Source organism: Gracilinanus agilis, chromosome 1 (assembly GCF_016433145.1).
Source record: "Gracilinanus agilis isolate LMUSP501 chromosome 1, AgileGrace, whole genome shotgun sequence".
NCBI lineage: Eukaryota > Metazoa > Chordata > Mammalia > Didelphimorphia > Didelphidae > Gracilinanus > Gracilinanus agilis.
Window position 1 is genome coordinate 777,548,648 of NC_058130.1, and position 21,244 is coordinate 777,569,891.

The 21,244-nt window shown below is 43.3% G+C and overlaps 2 protein-coding genes across 4 annotated transcripts in view; one reads left to right on the plus strand and one right to left on the minus strand.

Moving 5' to 3' along the window:
* LOC123232437 (SEC14-like protein 3) overlaps positions 1–21,244 on the minus strand; it is a 142,235-nt gene that overhangs the window by 97,058 nt on the left and 23,933 nt on the right. For 2 of the 3 annotated variants that reach the window (XM_044658879.1, XM_044658878.1), the window contains 2 exons: positions 20,976–21,145; positions 17,942–18,163 (listed from right to left, as the gene is read on the minus strand). The exons of the other annotated variant lie outside the window; for it this stretch is intronic. In XM_044658879.1, the coding sequence (XP_044514814.1) occupies positions 18,051–18,163; positions 20,976–21,145 (283 nt within the window). In that variant the 3' untranslated portion in view covers positions 17,942–18,050. Of the gene's footprint in view, positions 1–17,941; positions 18,164–20,975; positions 21,146–21,244 lie in introns of those variants that run through there. 3 annotated transcript variants of the gene reach the window in all.
* LOC123232436 (galactosylceramide sulfotransferase-like) lies at positions 6,483–10,747 on the plus strand. The gene is made up of 2 exons (XM_044658876.1): positions 6,483–6,601; positions 9,625–10,747. The coding sequence occupies exons 1-2, from the start codon at positions 6,483–6,485 to the stop codon at positions 10,745–10,747; spliced, it is 1,242 nt and encodes a 413-aa protein (XP_044514811.1).

Consider the following 21,244-nt stretch of genomic DNA (forward strand, 5'->3'; position numbering starts at 1 on the left):
GTTCACATGGAATTCCTCCAGTTCATTATTCCTTTGAGCACAATAGTATTCCATTACCAACAGAACAATTTGTTCAGCCATTCCCCAATTGAAGGGCATCCCCTCATTTTCCAACTTTTGCCATCACAAAGAGCTCAGCTATAAATATTCTTGTACAAGTCTTTTTCCCTATGATCTCTTTGGGGTATAAATCAAACAGTGCTATGGCTGAATCAAAGAGCAGGCGGTCTTTTAAAACCCTTTGGGCATAGTTCCAAATTGCCCTCTAGAATGGTTGGACCAATTCGCAATTCCACCAGCAATGTATTAGTGTCCCGATTTTGCCACATCCCCTCCTACATTTATTATTTTCCTTTACTGTCATATTGACCAGTCTGCTAGGTGTGAGATGGTACCTCAGTGATAACAACACTTTTTTTAAACCCTTAACTTCTGTGTATTGGCTCATAGGTGGAAGAGTGGTAAGGGTGGGCAATGGGGATCAAGTGACTTGCCCAGGGTCACACAGCTGGGAAGTATCTGAGGCTGGATTTGAACCTAGGACCTCCCGTCTCTAGGCCTGACTCTCAATCCACTGAGCTACCCAGCTGCCCCAACAATACTTTTTTTTGCAAATGGGTGGGTTCTATGTTTAAGCTTGATAGCCCCACAAATGAATTTACCCCAAAATGCTTATTTTATTCTTATTGCAACAATAGGCTTGGAATGGGATCTGTAAATAGTCTAGGCAAATGAGTCCAAATTGTATCAAACATATTCAGTTATTAACTATTGCTTACACATCCTTTTCAAACCTTTGTGTGATGCACTTGCATTTCAGAATATGCTCTATATTCAAGTGTTATTCCCATATTAAATAGCCAATCTAAGTCCAATTAGTTGTCTCTTTAAGGTATACACAAGATGGACTAGAAATCATTCTTTTCTAAGATAAGTAATGACACAAAAATTCTTTTAACACAGAATAGAAAATGTCACCCCCAATAGGGCTGCTGACACTATGAATCATTGGCTTAATAGAATTTCTTGATGATTATAACTGGAATCAGATTCAGAATAATATCGTTTACAATCCTATAAAAGTCTTAAATTATAGAACATTGTCACGTTAGCAGTACTAATGAAGCTGCCAAAGATAACATCTTTCCTCTCTTTTGAGGAGAAAAACAACTGCTTTACTCTCCCTCCCTCCCCCATCTCACTTTCTCTCTCTCCCTCTCTTTGTCTTTCTCACACATATACTTTCTCTCTGTATCTCTCTCCCTTCCTCTTTCCCTCCCCCTCCCTCTCACTTCTCTCTTCCTCTCTCTCCCCTCTCTCTCTTTTTCTCTTTCTCTCTCCCTCTCTCTCTCTCTGTATCTGTCTCTTTCCTTCTCCATCTCTCTCTGTCTCTCCCCTCTCTTTCTCTCTCTCTCTGTTTCTGTCTCTGTCTCCCTCTCCCTCCCTCCCTCTTTCTCTCCTCTCTCTCTTTCTCTTTCTCTCTCTCCCTTCCTCTCTCCTCTCTCTCCCTCTTTCTCGCTATCTTTCTCTCTCTGTCTCTCTCACAGTCTTTCTCTCTGTCTCTGTCTCTGTTTGTCTGTCTCTCACTGTCTTTCTGTCTCTGTCTGTCTCTCTCCCTGTCTTTCTCTGTCTCTGTCTGTCTGTCTGTCTGTCTATCTCTCTCTCATACATATACACACACCCACAACACACAGAAGAAGACAAATTCTGCTCAATTCATTTTTTACATCTCCTTAGGGACCTTAAGGGCTCAGAGAGCCAGTCTAAGCCCCTTTCATTCCCGGGAGCAAAGATGGTGCCTTTGGGGCAGCGAGGTAGCACAGTGGATGGAGTGCCAGGCCTGGAGGTGGAAGGACCTGGGTTTAAATCTGGCTTCAGCCACTTTCTCTCTGTGTGATCCTGGACAAGTCACTTAACCCCATTTGCCTAGCCTTTGCCATTCTTCTGTTTTAGAAGTGACACTAAGACAGAAATAAGGGTTCAGCTAAGCAGGAGAAAGTGCTTTGGCAGGACTGCTGGGTTCTAGCTAGAAAGTATCATTTTCCCAGCTTTCTAAGATGATGGAGACCAGCCTCACGAAGGACCATTCTTTGCCCACGGATGGACTTCCATGGCATCCAGCCCCTCCCCACTGGGAGAAATGCCCTGGGTGGCAAGCTCTCAGCATTGGTTTTTTGTTGTTTTTTTTTTAAACCCTTGTACTTCGGTGCATTGTCTCATAGGTGGAAGAGTGGTAAGGGTAGGCAATGGGGGTCAAGTCTTGCCCAGGGTCACACAGCTGGGAAGTGGCTGAGGCCGGGTTTGAACCTAGGACCTCCCGTCTCTAGGCCTGACTCTCACTCCACTGAGCTACCCAGCTGCCCCTCAGCATTGGTTTTTTACTAGCACCCCATTTTTTTGTTTAGGGTCTTCCTTGCAAGCTAAAGCAAATTGACTCCAAAGGATCATCTCTAAGTCCTGCCTGGAAGATCTTCCTCGAGGAATGAACTCCGAGGGCCAGGCCAGGAATTGGACCTGGGATCTGAATGTTCGGCTCCTGCGCAATCTCCTAGGTTGTGACCAAAAGGGCCACTGGATGAATTCTTGCTAGGCTGGCAGTTTTAGCCCGAGGCGAGTTCCTTTCTGCCCCTCAGAGCTGGTGAGGTTGCTCTCAGGGCTTCCTCCTACCTCAACTCATTGAACTGGACTGACTGGCGAACAAGCGGCAGATGCCCAGAACCGCCCAGAGGAGGATTTCCGAGTTTTGGTAATCACAGGTCGGGCATCTCTTTCCTGGTGTGGGCTGCCACTCAGGGTCCAGTCAAGTCGGGGAATCGCTTCCTCCCCTGAGGAATGTGAAAGGCATCGCCTTCAAGAACTTTCACGTCAGCCACGGAGATTGGCCATCTGACTCCCACCGAAGAGAGCCACTAATACACGTGAGAAACACTTAAACCCTCAAAGGATGCCTATCATAGCTGGAGAAGAGCCGATTGCCAATAACAGGAGAATGCCAAGCCACGGGCTGTGTCTGATCACAAGAGTCTAATATCCTTGTCAATCTAGGCCAGGGGTTCCCAAACATTTTTGGCCTACTGTCTCCTTTCCAGAAAAAATATTCCTTAGCCCCCTGGAAATTAATTTTTTAAATTTTAATAGCAATTAATAGGAAAGATAAATGCACCTGTGGCCATCACCGCCTCCATGGATTGCTGCGGCACCCACCAGGGGGCGATGGCACCCACTTTGGGAATTGCTGCTCTAGATAGACAACTCACATTACAGCTGGTTAAGTTTGACTTCCATCCCTTGGGAGAAACCAAGGACACGGCTGTCCCCCTGAGGGATATGTCTGGCTAGAGCCAGTCCTGTCTATAGGAAAGAGGAGAACTGACGTTCTCAATTTTCTTTCTCCCAATTATTGAAGACACTCTGGGGCAAGGAATCCAAGGACGTTCCTAGGACTATTGAGACCAAAGGATGGCGTACGGTTTGGATGCTTGGACGTGAAAAGGAACACTCCAGATTTACATTAGAAATCAAGTGATACAGTATTAAGAAGAATCTTTCTCTAGGGCAGCTGGGTAGCTCAGTGGATTAAGAACCAGGCCCAGAGACGGGAGGTCCTGGGTTCAAATCTGGCCTCAGACACTTCCCAGCTGTGTGACCCTGGGCAAGTCACTTAACTCTCATTACCTAGCCCTGCCGCTCTTCTGCCTTGGAGCCAATACACAGTATTGATTCTAAGATGGAAGTTGAGGGGGGTTTTTTAAAAATCAGTTTCTGACCTCAAGGAGTTCATGTTCTAACAGGAGAGATTATGTGCAAGTAACTCTGTACATGGAAGTATTTACAGCGTGTGTGTGTGTGTGTGTGTGTGTGTGTGTGTGTGTGTGTGTGTGTGTACAGCTAGGGGTAACCCCAATGGGAAGAAACTCGCAGTACGTGGAGGGACTTATTGGTTTTGAGCCAAGTCTTCCATGAGACCAGGGAAGCTAGGAGGGAGGCTAGGAGGAAGGGGGTTCTAGGCGTGGCGGAGGTGAGGAGGGAGAACGTTCCAGATGAGGGAAAAGGCAGAGAAGTAGAAGATGTAGAAGGGAAGCCGATGTTGGTGAATCGGAGGTTGGGAAGATTTGACTCTGAAATCCCGGGGTTCACTGGGTAGGGAGGCCACAGGGTCAGACCTGCATCTTAAGGCGATCATTTTGTCAGCTGAGTAGAGGAAAAACAGGAGTGGGAAGAAAAACAAATCAGGAAGCCCAGCCAGCAGCTACTGCGGTGGTCCAGGGGTGAGGCGAGGAGTGCCTCGGGCTGTGCCAGGGCAGAGGAGAAAGAGATGCTTTAGAGCTAGACATCTTTAACACGTGATTGGATGGGGGGCGTAAGAGAGGGAGGGCTCATGGAGAACGCCCAGGTGGCAAGCTCAGACGACTAGATGGACGGCAGAGGCCTTGACTACTGTAAAGTAGTAGTAATAGGACGGTTGTTTTGGTTTCTTACCTTTTGTCTTGGAGTCACTACTGTGTATTGGCTCCAAGGCAGAAGAGTGGTAAGGGTAGGCAATGGGGGTCAAGTGACTTTCCCAGGGTCACACAGCTGGGAAGTGTCTAAGGTCAGATTTGAACCTAAAACCTCCCTCCCGTCTCTCAGCCTGGCTGTAAATCCACTGAAATACGTAGCTGCCCCCTAGTCACAGGGCAATTGTAAAAAGTGAGGATTTGGGGAGAAATATAATGAGGTCAATTTTGTACATTTTGAGTTTGAGATGTCCGAGGGCATCCGGTTCAAGATGTCAGAAAGGCCATTTGATGTTGTGATACTGAAGGTTGGGTAAGAATTTAGAGCTAGATATACAGATCTGGGAATCATCTGCATAGGGATAATATTTGAACTTACAGGAGCTGATGAGATCGCTAAGATGGATAATATAGATCAGGGGTCGGTAACGGATGGCTCTTTCTGCAGGAGCCATAAAGTCCATTTTTTTCAGGCGCTGTTACAGGAGGGCACTGTGAGCACTGCACGGTTCTCACGAAATTACATTTAAAAATGTGGCGTTTATGGCTCTCACGGCCAAAAAGGTTGCCAACCCCTGCTATAGAGAGAAAGAGAAAAGCATCCAGAGCCTTGTGGGACATTGACATCTAATGGGTATGATTTGGATGAAGATCCCCGCAAAGGAGACAGAGAAGGAGTGGTCAAATAGGTGGGAGGAAAACAGAGAGAGACAGAGAGAGAGAGCAGGAGAGAGACAGAGACAGACAGAGACAGAGAGGGAGAGATATAGAGAGACAGAGACAGAGAGAGAAGAGAGGGAGGGAGAGAAAGAGAGACAGAGGCAGAGAGAGAGAAGACAGAGAGACAGAGAAGAAAAGAGAGAGAGAAACAGACAGAAAAGAAAGGAGAGAAGGAGGGGTCCTGAAAAGCTATTGAGAAGACAATATCAGGAAGAAAGTGGATGGGAAAAGAGCAGCTGGGTGAACAGCTATATAACAGCTTAGCATAAGGAGGTAAGAAGACCATGTGAAAAGTTGCACAGGATCCAACTCTCCCACTTTTGCTCCAGCAATGATTGAATAAGAACAAGACCAAGTAATAACCAAAAAAATCTAAAGTGAACCTTCAGTAAATTGATTCATCAAGTTCAAGGTTAAACAAATAGATTCCCAGAAGCTGGGGGTCATGGAAGAGAAAACAATCTTAAAGTCCTCAGCTCAGGGAAGTCCTATGAGCTACTTGAGTGGGAAAATTCCAGCAATGGAGTGAAGTTTGATTAGGATTGTTGTCAGAGGGCACAGAAGAGGCAAGAAGAGGAGGAAGAGGAGGAGGAGATGAGGAGAAGAAAGAGGAAGAGGAGGAGAAGGAGAAGAGGAGGAGGAGGAGGAGGAGAAGGAGGAAAAGGAGGAAAAGGAGAAGAAGAAGAAGGAGAAGGAGAAGGAGAAGGAGGAGGAGGAGAAGGAGAAGGAGAAGGAGAAGGAGGAGAAGGAGGAGAAAGAAGAAGAAGAAGAAGAAGAAGAAGAAGAAGAAGAAGAAGAAGAAGAAGAAGAAGAAGAAGAAGAAGAAGAAGAAGAAGAAGAAGAAGAAGAAGAAAGAAGAAGAGGAGGAGGAGGAAGAGACAGAGGAAGAGGAGGAGGAAGAGGAAGAGGAAGAGGAAGGGGAGGAGGGGAGAAGGAAAGTCAACCTATTAGGGATGTGTGAGAGGATAGTCTTGTTACACTGAAGGCCCAGTTAAGATGCCATTCACATAAACTTGTCACTCAGTCACCAAGGTTGTGTGACTTTTCCTTTAGCCATTCATAGCTTTGTCTTCATCATAGATATCTGCCAGTAACAAAGCCCCCCAGGTCTCCCTACACTTGAATTTCTTCCATTGTGATGCTCAGATGTGACAGTAGAGGGCACATCCTTTAATGGCTATAAAGGTGAGTGGTCACTGTGATTGTCTGTGCTAACTTCATAGCTGCTGCTGTTAGCTCTCACTCTCTGTCCCCCAGGTCACTGAGATGCTATCCTGGAGGAAACCTTGGCACTGTATGACAAAGTGGCTCATTCTAGGATGTCTCTGTACTGGCTTCCTACTGCTGTTCTACTCCTATGCATCCTTGCAAGTCTTCATGGCCAAGTGAGTGAGAAGTGGCGGGTGGGGCTTGGGTAGCCTCCTTGTCTCAAGACTGACCCCACAGATCAAGAACTCTCCTCAATCAAGAAACTCCTAGAGAGGACCAGGTAGAAGGGGGCCTCTCACTTCAAAGACAATGTCTCTTGGACCATGGAAGGAGCACTTGCATCCACCATAGTCGAGACAGCTTTGGGAGGAGGAAGAGGCGGAGGCTTCCCTGGTTGTTAGAACTGGAACATAGAACATAGAATGGAATAAATGGAAGAGAACTTAGAAGACAAAATGTCAGAGCTAAGAGGTACATCTAAAAGGTACAGAGGTAAGAGGTACATAGAACATCAGAAATGAAACTAGAATGTAGAGAATTGGAACAGGTCTGACTTAGAACATAGAATGTCAGTCCTGAAAAGGACCTGAGAGCACAGAGTTGGAGGTAACTTAGAACACAGGGAGTAAAAGCTTCACAGAAAAAAAAGAAGAAAGAAAAAAAGGGGGAAAACCTTCCCAGAACCTTAGAATGCAAAATATGCAATATTAGATTTAAAAAGACTCTTGAAGCATAGAACATGGACTGTCAGCACTGGAAGGGACTGTAGAATGTAGAATGTAGTCAGAGTTGAAGGGACTCTGAGACTACAGCTTTTTAAGCCAGAACTAGAAATATAAAACAAAGAATGGTAGAACTGAGCAAGAACTATCTATCCTAAACTCCTTTCTTTTGTTTTTTTGTATATCTATTAAAGGTTTTCTTGACCATCTTTTTTTTAAACACTACTATTACTCCCCTTCCCCAATGGCTCGCCAAGAGAACCCTGATAACAAATAAATACAGTCTTATGTGATGTGGGGCAAGTAACTTAAGCCTTATGGCTCCTCTGCCTTGAACCCCAATACTTAGCATTGATGCTAAGACAGAAGGTAAAGAGTTTTAAAAAAAAGCAAATAGATACAACCAGGCAAAACAAATTGGCTAAATCTGAAAATTAGGCATGCTTCATTTGACACTGATAATCTGCCACCAAGAGATGGTATCATGTATCATATTAGTCCTCTAAGGTCATTATTGGACACTGCCTTGATACAAATTCTAGTCTTTGAATATTGTTTTCCTTTACATTAGTGTGGTCATTGTGGAAATTGTTCTCCTGATTTTTCTTTGTTCTGCATCATTTCATGTAAATCTTCCCAATTTTCTTTGAATTCTTCATATTCTTATTTTCTCGTAGCACACGAAGATTCTATTAAATTGATATTTGTTTAGTCGTCCCCTAATAGAAAGGACTTCTTTATTTCCATTCTTTGATACTTTGGAAAAAATGCTGCCAAAAATATTTTTGTCAGTGCAACTAGAATTATTTCTGTATACCTGGAACCTTTTGCTCTGTCTTTATCCCTCTTGGGGGGGGGTATATATTTAGTAATGGTATTACTGGATTACTGTCCTTCCAACTTGAGGAGAACCAAAATGACATCACTCTAGGTGAAATGGTAAATACCAGCGATGGGCAAACTACAGCCGGGGGTGGGTGGGGGGGGGGCAGATGCAGCCCCCTGAAATGTTCTATCTGGCTACACACAACATTCTTCCTAATCTGACGCATACAATGAGTAGGATACAATGCAATGAAACTTTGAAAGAGTTGCCTTAGAAACAGACTGACAGATGAGCATTTCCTTTCTTTTGGCCCCTCTTTAAAAAGTTTGCCCATCACTGGTATATACAGCTTGGAAAATTTTTTAGAACAATTATAAATTGTTTTCTAAAGCATTTACTAATCCCCAGCCTCATCAACATGCTTGTCTTTCCACAATCCCTTCAACATTTACTTTTGTAATATGGGTGGGCATTGCTTTGGAGGGTAGAGATGGACAGACCCTACTTGATACTTCTTGCTACTAAAGGAAGGAAAGGAGGGGGGAAAGTATTTGTATAGTGCCTACTATGTGCCAGGCACTGTGTTAAACACTTTCCAAATATCTCATTTGATACTGGATTCTGGATACAAGTCTTTCCAAAAAAGAGTCCTTCCAAAGCTTTTTTTTTTTATCTCCTATCTGTCTATTCATATATTTGATTACTTATCTATTATGGAATGATTCTAGTTCATGTTTATACATATACACGGGTAGATCTAGAGTTGTAGATAGACATAAATAGAGAACTAGATCTTGTATATAAGACTTCTAATAGAGATGGTTGCAAAGAAGTTTTCTCATTTAACTGCTTTTCTCTTTTTCTTTTTTCTTTTTTTTTTTAAACCCTTGTACTTCGGTGTATTGTCTCATAGGTGGAAGATTGGTAAGGGTGGGCAATGGGGGTCAAGTGACTTGCCCAGGGTCACACAGCTGGGAAGTGGCTGAGGCCGGGTTTGAACCTAGGACCTCCCGTCTCTAGGCCTGACTCTCACTCCACTGAGCTACCCAGCTGCCCCATCATTTAACTGCTTTTCATCTAATTCTAGTTGCACTGATACTGTTTTATAAAAAACTTTTCATTTTTATGTAATCCAAATGGACTTTTCTCTTACATAACCATTTCTCCTTCTTGTTTAGTTAACAATTCTCCCCTTAGCCATAGGTATGTCATTGGCGCTATTCTGTTCTCTTCAATCATTTTTAGGATGTGCCCATTTCTAATTATGGCATATCTCTAAGTGGAACTTATTATAATATTTGACTATTGAATCTCTATAGCTCTCAAATTAAACCATTATTTCACCTGTGTTTAGAGATGTTTGTCTATTCTTTTATCTTTGATTCTTTTTTCTTGTTTTACTTTGGTAATTTCTAGCACTAGATATATAATATCAGTGATCACGGACATCTTTATTTTACCCACAATCTTATTCGAAAGGTTTCTAGTGTTTCTCCATTAAAGATAATCTCTCTTGGTCACCTCCCTTACTTTACACATGAAGAAACTGAGGCTTAGAGAGGGGAAGGGACTTGTCCAAAGTCACACGTGATGAATCAAGCATGATCTTAGCTTTCTTGCTAATGGGTCTCTCCATTCTCTTTCTCAACAGGGTCCCAGCCCCAGCCCATTGTTCCTCTCCACCCACCTTACCTGCCACCATCCCAAAAGACTCCTGCTGGCCAAAGATGGACATCGTGTTCATGAAGACCCACAAGACGGCCAGCAGCACCCTGCTCAACATCCTCTTCCGCTTTGGCCAGAAGCACCACCTCAAGTTCGCCTTCCCCAGCGGCTACAACGACTTCAACTATCCGTCCTTCTTCAAGCGGAGCCTGGTGCACAACTACCAGCCAGGGGACTGCTTCAACATCATCTGCAACCACATGCGTTTCTACTACTCCGAAGTGCATAGTCTGGTGACCCCCAATGCCACGTTCATCACGGTGCTGCGGGACCCGGCCCATCTCTTCGAGTCTTCCTTTCACTACTTCGGGATGGTGGTGCCCTTCACGTGGAAGCTCACGGGCCACAACAAGCTGGCCAAGTTCCTGCAGGACCCCACTCAATATTATAAACCCCGAGGCTATAATGCCCAATTTCTTCACAATCTGCTCTTCTTTGACCTGGGCTACAATAATGAACTGGACCCCCGCAGCCCCCAGGTGGAGGAGCACATCCTGGAGGTGGAGCAGAGGTTCCACTTGGTCATGCTGCAAGAGTACTTTGATGAGTCCCTGGTGCTGCTGAAGGACCTCCTGTGCTGGGAGCTGGAGGACATCCTCTACTTCAAGCTCAATGCCCGCCGGGCCTCGGCCGTCCCCCAGCTGACCGGAGAGCTGTACCGGCGGGCCACCGAGTGGAACCAGCTGGACGCTCTCCTCTACCGCCACTTCAACGCCAGCTTCTGGCGCAAGGTGGAGGCCTTCGGGCGGGAGCGCATGGCGGGAGAGGTGGCCAACCTGAGGCAGGAGAATAAGCGAATGGAGAGGATTTGCATTGAAGGGGAGCATGCAGTGGAGGCGAAGGACATTAAGCAACCGTCACTGCAGCCCTGGCAGGCAATGGGGTCAAAGACAATTCTTGGTTATAACCTAAAGAAGCACATCAGTCATCAGTACGAGCAACTGTGCCGGAAAATGGTGACTCCTGATATCCAGTACATGACTGAACTTGGGGTCAACCTGTGGATCACCAAGTTATGGGGGTACATCAGGAAATTCCTGCAAATTTGATAGCTGCCTGACCCTAGTCAGCTCTCTCTGTTCTTTCTTTTCTTAAACCCTCACCTTCTGTCTTAGAATCAATAATGTGTATGGGTTCCAAGGCAGAAGAGTGGTCAGGGCTAGGCAATGGGGGTCAAGTGACTTGTCCAGGGTCACCCAGCTAGGAGGTCTTTGAGGTCAGATTTAAACCCCAAACCTCTCATCTCTATGCCTGACTCTCAATCCACTGAGTCACCTAGCTGCCCCCTTGCCTTCTATTTTAGAATCAATACTGTATATTGGTTTCAAGGCAGAAGAGTGGTCAGGGCTAGGCAATGGGGGTGAAGTGACTCGCCCAGGGTCACCCAGCTAGGAAGTGTCTGAGGCCAGATTGGAACCCAGGACCACCCCCCAGTCTCTAGGCCTGGCTCTCCATTCACTGAGCCACCCAGCTGCTCCCTCTCTCTGTTATCTCTGACTTGACCTTCTCAAAAGCCAGCACACGGGCTATCCCTTCCTCAGGGCAGAGTTAACCTTTGGGTCAACCACTCAAGGCAGTTGACAAGATGAGAAAGTCTGACTTCTACCTTCCAGGTCAGGCCAATTTCTGTCCGTCTTTATCCTAACCTTGGGTAAGGCATAGAATAAAGTCGGTCGAGGTCCAGGCGTTACCTCCTAAACGTCACTGGGTGACTTCCAAATGGTCAGCCAAATGAGCCTGGAGAGGAGACGCTTTCAGCCAAAAGCAGCACGTGAATGACCAGAGACGGCTGGAAGAGTTTGTGAAAGGCCGTCGTCCCCGCACGGAGTGAGTAGCCTCTGAAGTAGCACGATGACCTCGTTCGGTTTTATCTGTGTAATGAGTGGGACTGGGGAGAAAAGCGCCCCACAGATTGTCCTCCATGATGTCTTGGGCCCAAACGATTGGGGTAAATACTCTGCGCTCCACTTTCTACTATGTCAAGACGCTCTGGATTGGCATCTCCAGGGGACGAAGACTTGACTGGCTGGTCTTCTGGGAATTAAGACATTTAAAGAGCGTCATGGTGAGTGGATACGAGAAGGCCAAGGCCAGGACCGGGGAAGATGGCAGTACCAGGAGGACCCCGATGACCTCGGCGCAAAGAAAGAGGTTCCCAGTGATCCCCAGATTTCCTCAAGTGACTTTATAGACCAGAACCCTCCCCTGAGAAAATTGTCCATGACCCAAAGACTCAGGGATGGGCAAGGTCTCATCCATAGCTCTGTCATTAAGGTGGCATTGGGAACTACCAGGCCAGGCACTTTCAGAAAGGAGATCTGAACTCTAAGGTTGTTTTTCCCCCCGGGTCATGACTTTGGGGTGATGAGTTAGGGCCACTAGGTAGCACAGTGGGTAGATAAAGTGCCAGGAAGACCTGAGTTCAAATGTGATCTCAGATACTTCCTAGCTGTGTGACCCTGTACAAGTCACATAACCCTAGTTGCCTCAGTTTCCTCATCTGTAAAATGAGCTAGAGGAGGAAATGGCAAATCACCCCAGCGTCTTTACCAAGAAAACCTCAAGTGGGGTCATGAAGAATTGGACCCAACCAAAATGACTGAACAACAACAACCGTATGAGTTTGGAGGTGACTCCTCTCCAAATTCTAGGGTGAACAAGAGTTATAATCACTCTGTCGAGGGTAAAATGAAGATAATAACCTCCCTCCCAGGGTTGTTAAGAGGGTCAAATGAGAGAGTCTTTGTAAAGTGTTTTTAACACAGTGCTTGGCACATAGTAAGAGCTTAATAAACAATTGCTTTTTTCCTTTCCCTTCCTCTAATTGGGATTTTCCCAGGTTGGTTAAGGATATTTAAGGACAATGAGTCAAGTTAAGGCTACCTGATCTGATCCATTAAAAATTTGGGGGGAAGAGTCTATGCTATGCTGATATTTTGAACCCTATTTTGATTACATCCTTCCAAAAAAAAGATTTGATAAAAAGTGTTTATCAGCACATACTCCACATTAACAGAATATATCGAAATTTAAGAAAAAGATATTTGTTCCTCAATATCTAGGCTGTTATTCTTTCAGGACCCCTTACCTTGGGTCTTAGGATAAATACCAACTATCAATTCCAAGGCAGAAGAGTAGTAAGTATTAGGCAGTTGAGGTTAAGTGACTTGCCCAGAGTCACAAAGCTAGGAAGTATCTGAGGTCAAATTCGAACTCAGGACCTCCAGTCTTCATGCCTGGCTCTCAGTCCACTGAGTCACCTAGTTGCCCCTAGGCTAGAATTTAGCAGTAGTTTTCCAGTGTAAACTCTACTTCCCACCAACAAATTGATTCAGTTGATGGATTTGATAATGAACATGACCAAAGCGGAAATTTGTTTCACTTTATGATTTATTAAGAGGTTTTGTTTTTTGATATTCCAGTGAGGTTAGGGGTAGAGGAATAAGAGGGAGATAAAATAAGTTTGGGGGAACTAAAAAAGTTAAATTAGATGTCAGATTGCTTTTTTGTTTATTATTATTATTGTTGTTATTATTATTTTACACCTTTACCTTCAGTCTTAGCATCCATTCTAACACAAAAGTGCAGCAAGAACTAGGCAGCTGGGGCAAGCAACTTGCCCAGGTCATATAGCTAGGGAAGCTTCTGAGGCTAGATTTGAACCCAGGTCCTCTCGACTCTAGGCCTGATGTTCTATCCACTGTGCTACCTAGCTGCCTCTAGATTGCATTTTGCATTTTTATTAACAGTATTGAAGCATTCTGTTCAATTCTTTGTGTTCAAGTGGCAAAGTTGGACTGTTCTGCATTGTTTGGTTGTTGTTGGGTAGGACGGCCACTGTGGCTCTTCAGCTCCTGAAAAGCTGCCATTTAGCAGCAGAATCAATCATCAGCATGAGTCCAAGAAAGGATTTTATGCCATCCTATGGACATGTTGGGAAGTGTCAGAAACTGGCTAAGGCATCCAATATATATGAAAGCACTGATAGAACCTGTGACCTCCTTGGAGAAGGGAGGAGAGGATCTGCAGCACAAAATGTCAGAAAACAATTGTCAAAAATTGTTTCTACATGTAATTTTTTAAAAAGGGGGACCAGTGACCCAGTGGTAGCTACAAATCAGTATTTACACTTTCCTCGATAACAATGACACTAACCAGTCTTAGTATGGAGAGCTGTTGGGAAAGAGAAGGGAAGAGTATAAACTTGCCAGTCGAAGGGGCTCCATTTGGAAAGTTACACTATATTTCATAGAAGTATCCCCACTCACTAGGAAAGGAACCCTTAAATTCCCAATTAGGGTATGTCACACATGTCATGTATGAGTGGCGAGGGAACCGGGGGAAAGCATAGGTGACCTCAATTCCCTATGCTTTGACAGCTCCTGCCCCTCCCTCCAAACCAGACCACCAGAGACCATGTCAGGAGCACCTAAGCTACTTGGCTTTGTACCCTCTAGAACACCACGTCCTCATTCTCCTTCCATCTATTTTCAGATCTGTGGCAGGCTCTCCCACCAGCTTTCTACCTCTTTCTCCGAGAACTAGAGTCAAATCACCACTATTTCCTCTGGAAAGGATGTGTAAATGGACGTAGAAATATCCAACAAAACTAAAAGTTCTTTGAAAAGATGAATGAACTTGATAAACCTTTAGCCCAACCTCATGCAAAAGAAGAGAATCGAAAATCCTATGGACAATATAGCAAATAAATGAGGTGAAATCACAATAAAGCCAGAAAGAAATTTTGATAGTCAAGAAATCATTATGACCAAGTTAGATTTCAACATTAGAAAAATAGAATTAGAATTGATCCAACCATTCTGGAAGGCAATTTGGAACTATGCCTAAAGGACTTTAAAAGACTGCCCGCCCTTTGATCCAGCTATACCACTGCTGGGTTTATACCCCAAATAAGGAAAAATCCGTGTACAAAAATATTTATAGCCACACTCTTTGTTGGTGGCAAAAATTTGGAAAATGAGGGGATGCCCTTCAGTTGGGGAATGGCTGAACAAATTGTGGTATCTGTTGGTGATGGAATACTATTGTGCTCAAAGGAATAGTGAACTGGAGGAATTCCATGTGAACTGGAGGAATTCCATGTGAACTGGAATGACCTCCAGGAACTGATGCAGAGTGAAAGGAGCAGAACCAGGAGAACATTGTACACAGAGATGGATACACTGTGGTAAAATCAAATGTAATGGACTTCTCTACTAGCAGCAATGCAATGATCCAGGACAATTCTGAGGGACATAGGAGAAAGAACACTCCACATCCAGAGAAAGAACTCTGGGAGCAGAAACACAGAAGAAAAACACCTTGACCACATGGGTCAATGGGGACATGAATGGGGATGTAGAGTCTAAATGATCACTCTATTGCAAATATTAATAATATGGAAATAGGTCTTGATCAATGATACTTGTAAAACCCAGTTGAATTGCACATTGGCTATGGGAGGGGGGAAAAAGGAAGGGGGGGAAGAACATAAGAAATATGTATTTTAAACCAAATGCAATGGGGATACACTAGAAGCTTTTCCCAATCAATATAGGAAAAAAGCAAGGATGCTCACTCTCCCTGGTATTATTTAGTAAGGTTCCAGAAGTGCTAACAATAGAACTAAGATAAAAGAAAGAAATTAAAGAGATAAAAATAGGGAAAGAGGAAAGAAAACGGTTTGTTGGCAATGTGATATTTTGCTTAGAAAATCCTGGGGAATCAACAAAGATACTAATTAAAACAATAGCTTCCACAAAGTTGTAGGGCACCAATAAACCGGAAAAAGTCAATACAATTTCTATATAATATAATACAAAAGGCAATAATAGAAAGGGAAATTCCATTCAAAATAATGACAAAATGCATAAAGATATTAGAGGAGCTGTCTTATACAAAATACTTGTATAGATTCAGCTACAATGTGCTTCCTTAAAAATAAAGAACGATTTAAATAGCTGAAGGAATATTCAATACTCATGGCTGGGCAGTGCCAACATGATAAAAATTACAATACTATTAAAATCAATTTATACTTTTAATGTATCAAATTATCAAAGGAATATATTACACAAATCAATAAAACAATAACAAAATCCATCTGGATAAACAAAATCTTTAGAATACCAAAGGATATAATGAAAAATGGTAGGAATAAAGGAGCATAGCACTTCCAGGCCTCAAACTATAATATAATGCAGTTCTCATCAAAATCATTTCATATTGGTTAAAAATTAGAGAAGTAAATCAAGGGAAAAGACTAGACAAGGGAGGAGAATCAGAAACAATGAAACTCAGTAACTCAGTGAATGACAATATTAATTACTTTGGAAAGAACTCACTATTTGATTTTTTTAATTGCTTAGAAAAACTGGAAAGCAGATTAATAGACATTAGGCTTAGATTAACATCTTATACTATATTCTACAAGAAATTTAAACTGGAACCATGAACTTAATATTAAAAATCACTAAAACATTAGAAGATATGCAGATGATGATCTCTTTAACAGCTATGGGTGGGAGATGAAATTTTAACCAAACAAGAGATAGAGAAAATTATGAAAGATAAAATACATAATTTTAGTTAAATGAAACAAAAAAATCTCTGCTCAAACAATATTAATGAATCAAAGATAAGAAGGAAAGTGATCAAGTGAGAAAAAATTCTTTGAATCAATTTCTCAGATAAGGTTTATATAAATTATATATATATATATGTGTGTGTGTGTATAATATGTAATGCAGATACATACATATAAAAATCAGCACTGACCAACAGATAAGTGGACAAAGGCTATGAATAGTCCTAAAAGATTTGTAAGCTATTAATAATCATATAAAAGAATGCCCCAAGTCAATAATAATGGGGGAAATGCTATCAAAATGACCCTCACAACTGGCAAAAATGATAAAAGATGGGAATAGTCAGTATTGAAGACTGTGGAAAGATAGGTACACTAGTGCATTGTTGGTACAGCTGTAAATTAGTACAACCATTTTAAAAAGAATTTGGAATAATGTAAATAAAGTATCTAAACTCTCTACACTCTTTGACCTAGAGACTACACTACTAAGCATATACCCCAAGGAAGTCATTGATAAGAAAGTCTCTATAATGACAAAAATATTTATAGTAGCACTTTTTGTGATATTCAGGAAATGGGAACATTATAAATACTCATTGATTTAGGAGCTTTGTGGTACATAGATGTAATCGTGCATTACTATTCAGTAAGAAATGATGAATATGGGGGCAGCTGGGTAGCTCAGTGGATTGAGAGCCAGGCCTAGAGATGGGAGGTCTTAGGTTCAAATCTGGCCTCAAACACTTCCCCGCTGTGTGACCCTGGGCAAGTCACTTAACCTCCATGTCTAGCCCTTGCCACACAGTATTGATTCCAAGAAGGAAGGTAAGAGTTAAAAAAAAAAAAAAGAAATGATGAATATAGGGAAACATGAAAAGAGTTGCATCACCTGATACAGAGTCATTAATTAATATGCTGTTTTTTTTCCCTCTTCTTACTCTTTTCTTAAAAAATATTATTTGTTAAATGAGGTGACTTTTTTGGGAGGGAAGAGGAATGATAAGAGCAATTTCAGCAAGGTAAAACCAAAAAATATCAGTTGAAATCTATTTTTAAGATAAAAAATAACAATTTAAAAACTGTGCTTTAAATGCATTTTCTTATCTGAGCCTCCCAAACAGTCCTATGAGGTAGATACTGTAGGTATTCTTATCCTCTTATTACAGATGAAGAAACTAAGGCTCAGACAAGTAAGTGTCAGAAGAAGAATTTGAACCCAAGTGCAACCTTCCTGGACATCTCGAGGCATCTTATTAACAGCATTCTCTGCCCTCATTTTCCACATCTTGTTCTGGAAATCATAAGCAAATCAGAACTACTTTTATTTCAAACAGCTGTGACAATCCATTGCCTTAAGTGTCCACTCAATATCCCTGTGGCTCCTTACACCATTCTCCTCTTCACTTATCTCCCATGATAGAATATGAGCTCCTTGAAGGCAAGACTTATTTTGCTTTTGTATTTGTGTTCCCTGTATCTAACATAGTGCTAAATCAATGGAATGATTTTTTAATTCATCTATTCATTATGTACGTCCACCAAGCTCCATGCAGTTGTCAGCTCAGGCATCTCACTCTTTAGCAGCTCCCCACCACCACACAGAACTTCCATCATCAGTGTCTTGGTCAAAGGGGGACCCATGACCCTTCTCTTTAGTGGAGAATGCAGGCCAGAGGACAAATATGGAGTCAGCAAGAGGTAAGAACCAAGTAGTGGACATAAGATTGGAATGGGCATTAATGGTGGGCACAGTCGGACTGGTCTTAGAGTTTCTCAATCTTCTCTTCAGAGGCTTTGTCAGGGAGTAGAACTTCCACTGTGTAGCTGACCTCCTTGGAGTGGACCAAGCTGTACGTGTTGTCAAACCTCAAGACATCTGTAAGGGACAGACAGACATTCAGGGGTTAATAGCTCTTATGGTTCCCCACAGCCTAGTGAATTAGATCTAAGTTCCTGAGCCTGGCATCCTAGGACCAGTCCAATCTGGCTTCAACCTGCCAGGCTTTATTTACTAGTACTCTCCTTTAAGCATTTAATGAAGAAGTGGGTACCAAGGGATCCTTGACCATTTGAGCTTCCCCTAACCCATTTGAAGAATTGTAGGATGAATGGGGCAGGTAATGAAGACAATGGGGCATTAAGGTTTTGCTCCTTTCAGGTACTGAGTGGTTGGGCTTCTCAAGAGCAAAGAATCTTGAATGGCTCATACCTAGGGAGTATAGTATAGTGATCTGTGATTACTCTTTCTCTTGGCACTGTATTTATGGAAGAGGACACCTTGGGTTTATGGAGGGAACACTTCATAACCACTATCCATGCCATGCCCTTTTAATAAATATCTTTGTTTTGAGCTAATTTCATCATCTGACTGACTGATAAAGGCAAACAGACACCAGTGGGGGCTCATGAGTTATAGTTTTAGGAATATGAACTCACATAGTACCTCGAACCTGGCTTGGTCATCACTGGGATGACCCAAACTCATTTTGGTGGGAGGGGAGGTACCCCCAGGTGAAATCTGACCTTCACCTCGCCCAGGTAACATTTCCTCACCCTCAAATGAGGTGGAGAAAAATCACAGAACCACAGAAATTAAGAGTCATAGAAGATAATATGGAAATAGGTCTTGATCAATGATACATGTAAAACCCAGTGAAATTGTGTGTCAGCTGCAGGGGGGGGCAGGGTTGGAGGGGAAGGAAAGAACATAAATCATGTAACCAGGGAAAAATATTCAAAATTAATTAAATAAAAAATTTCCAAAAAAAAAAAAAAGAGTCATAGAAGAGACCCTAGGCTAGGACCATCTAGTCCAACCCATACATGAAGGAATCTCTATTACATACACAACAAGTAGCTATTAAACTTCTGCTCCAAGACCCTCGTAAGAGGGAACCCACCACATTTCAATGGAGTCCCTTCCACTTGGGGACAGCTCTCACCGTTAGGAAGTTTTTCCTGAGTCCAAGCTTCAATTGGTCTCTTTGTGCTTTCCTCTCATTTTATGGTTCTGCTTCCCAGGACCACCCAGAATGAACCTCATTCCTCTTCCATGTGACAGCCCTTTAAATATCTAAACATTAGCTCTCATGCTCCCCATATCCACTCCTAACCTTCCCTCCTCCTGGCTAACTATACCTAGTTTCATCATTGGAACTGGTCTTTATGTGGCATAGACAAGGCCCTTGGTCATCCCGGCCGCCTCCTCTGGACACACTCTTAAGGATCAATGTCCACCTTACACTGTGGTGCCCAGGACTGACCCCAGTAATCCAGATGAAGCATGATAAGGACAAAGAAGGGTGATACTATTGCCTTCTTGCATGCCTGGATGCTACATCTCTTCCTAAAGCCCCTCAAGGTGGCAGCAATATTTTTGGCTGCCATATTGCTTTGCAGATTCCTTCCAAGCTTGTGCTTCACCGAAACCCTCAGATCCTTTTCTGAACTGCTTCTATCTTTATCCTGGCTTCTTCCAGTTTATATTTGTGAAGTTGATGCTTTGCACCTGCGCCCGGGTTTAAGACGTAGCATTTATCCCTGATGAATTTCATCTTATTCCATTCAGTTCTCTGTTCTAGACTCTCAAGACCCTTGGATTCTACCTCTATGTATTAGCTAGTTCTCCTAGCTCCAAGTCATCTGCAAAACCGATAAACATATCATCCATGGCTTTATCCAGGTCCCACTTAGACTGGGAGCTCCCTGAGGGTAAGGGCTATCTTTTGCCTTTATTCTGTATGTCTAGTGCTTAGCACAGGACCTGGCTCACAGTAAGGTGCCTAATAAATGTTTATTGATTGATTAGCTACTTCTTGTAATCTTGCTTTAAAAAAAGGCATGAATATAATTGTTCTTTTTTTCCCCTATTTTCCTTTCTTTACCTTCCATCTTAAAATCAATACTTTGTGTTGTTCCTAAGGCAGAAGACTATGCAATGGGGGTTAAGTGACTTGCCCAGGATCACACAGCTGGGAAATATCTGAGGCCAAATTTGAACCCAAGACCTCTCACTTCTAAGCCTGGCTTTCAATACTCTGAACCTCCTAATTGGTCTCCAATTGTTTCTTTTTCTTCCCCCCCCCCTTTTTTTTAAACCCTCACCTTCCGTCTTGGAGTCAATACTGTGAATTGGCTCCAAGACAGAAGAGTGGTCAGGGCTAGGCAATGGGGGTGAAGTGACTTGTCCAGGGTCACCCAGCTAGGAGGTCTCTGAGGTCAGATTTGAACCCCAAACCCTCTCATCTCTATGCCTGACTCTCAATCCACTGAGTCACCTAGCTACCCCCTTGCCTTCTATTTTAGAATCAATACTGTGTATTGGTTTCAAGGCAGAAGAGTGGTAAGGGCTAGGCAATGGGTGACTTGCCCAGGGTCACACAGCTGGGAAGTGTCTGAGGTGAGATTTGAACCCAGGACCTCCCATCTCTAGGCCTGACTCTCAATCCACTGAGCTACCCAGCTGCCCCCTCCAATTCTTTCTTGATGAAACCAGGCTGGTACTTTGTAATCCCCATTTCTCTTTCTGGATATCCACCAACCAGATCCTTAATGACCATTTCAGAGAATTTTCCAGGAATTTCCTGTGGTTTGCAGACTCTCCTTTTGTATCAATCAGGACCTCGTCCGTCCTCCTCTCCTCCTGGTGCCACCCCCATTTTCCATGATCTTTCAAAGTGGTCACTCACAGACACCCGGCTTGGAACAGATGAGAGACCCATCCTCAGGGACCAGGGGGGAGTTGAACTTCTGGCTGGGCAGCACTTCAATCATCTCCCTTGCTTTCTGCCGTTCACCCATCTTTGTCTTTAAGTAAATCCCAAAGCCGATGTCCGGTCCATCCAACATGAATTGCCACCTACAGAGGGAGGGATGTTGTGTTTTTCCATCCTATGCTCTCTGTCCTCTGTTAGGACTCCGTCCCCCAGGCTCCTGCTGGCATATACCCACAGCTCCC

Bases quoted from the DNA above. Each gene is read 5' to 3' on its own strand.
- LOC123232436 (XM_044658876.1), top strand. From the start codon at position 6,483: ATGCTATCCTGGAGGAAACCTTGGCACTGTATGACAAAGTGGCTCATT. The intron at 6,602-9,624 runs GTGAGTGAGAAG...CTTTCTCAACAG, and splicing joins TTGCAAGTCTTCATGGCCAA to GGTCCCAGCCCCAGCCCATT.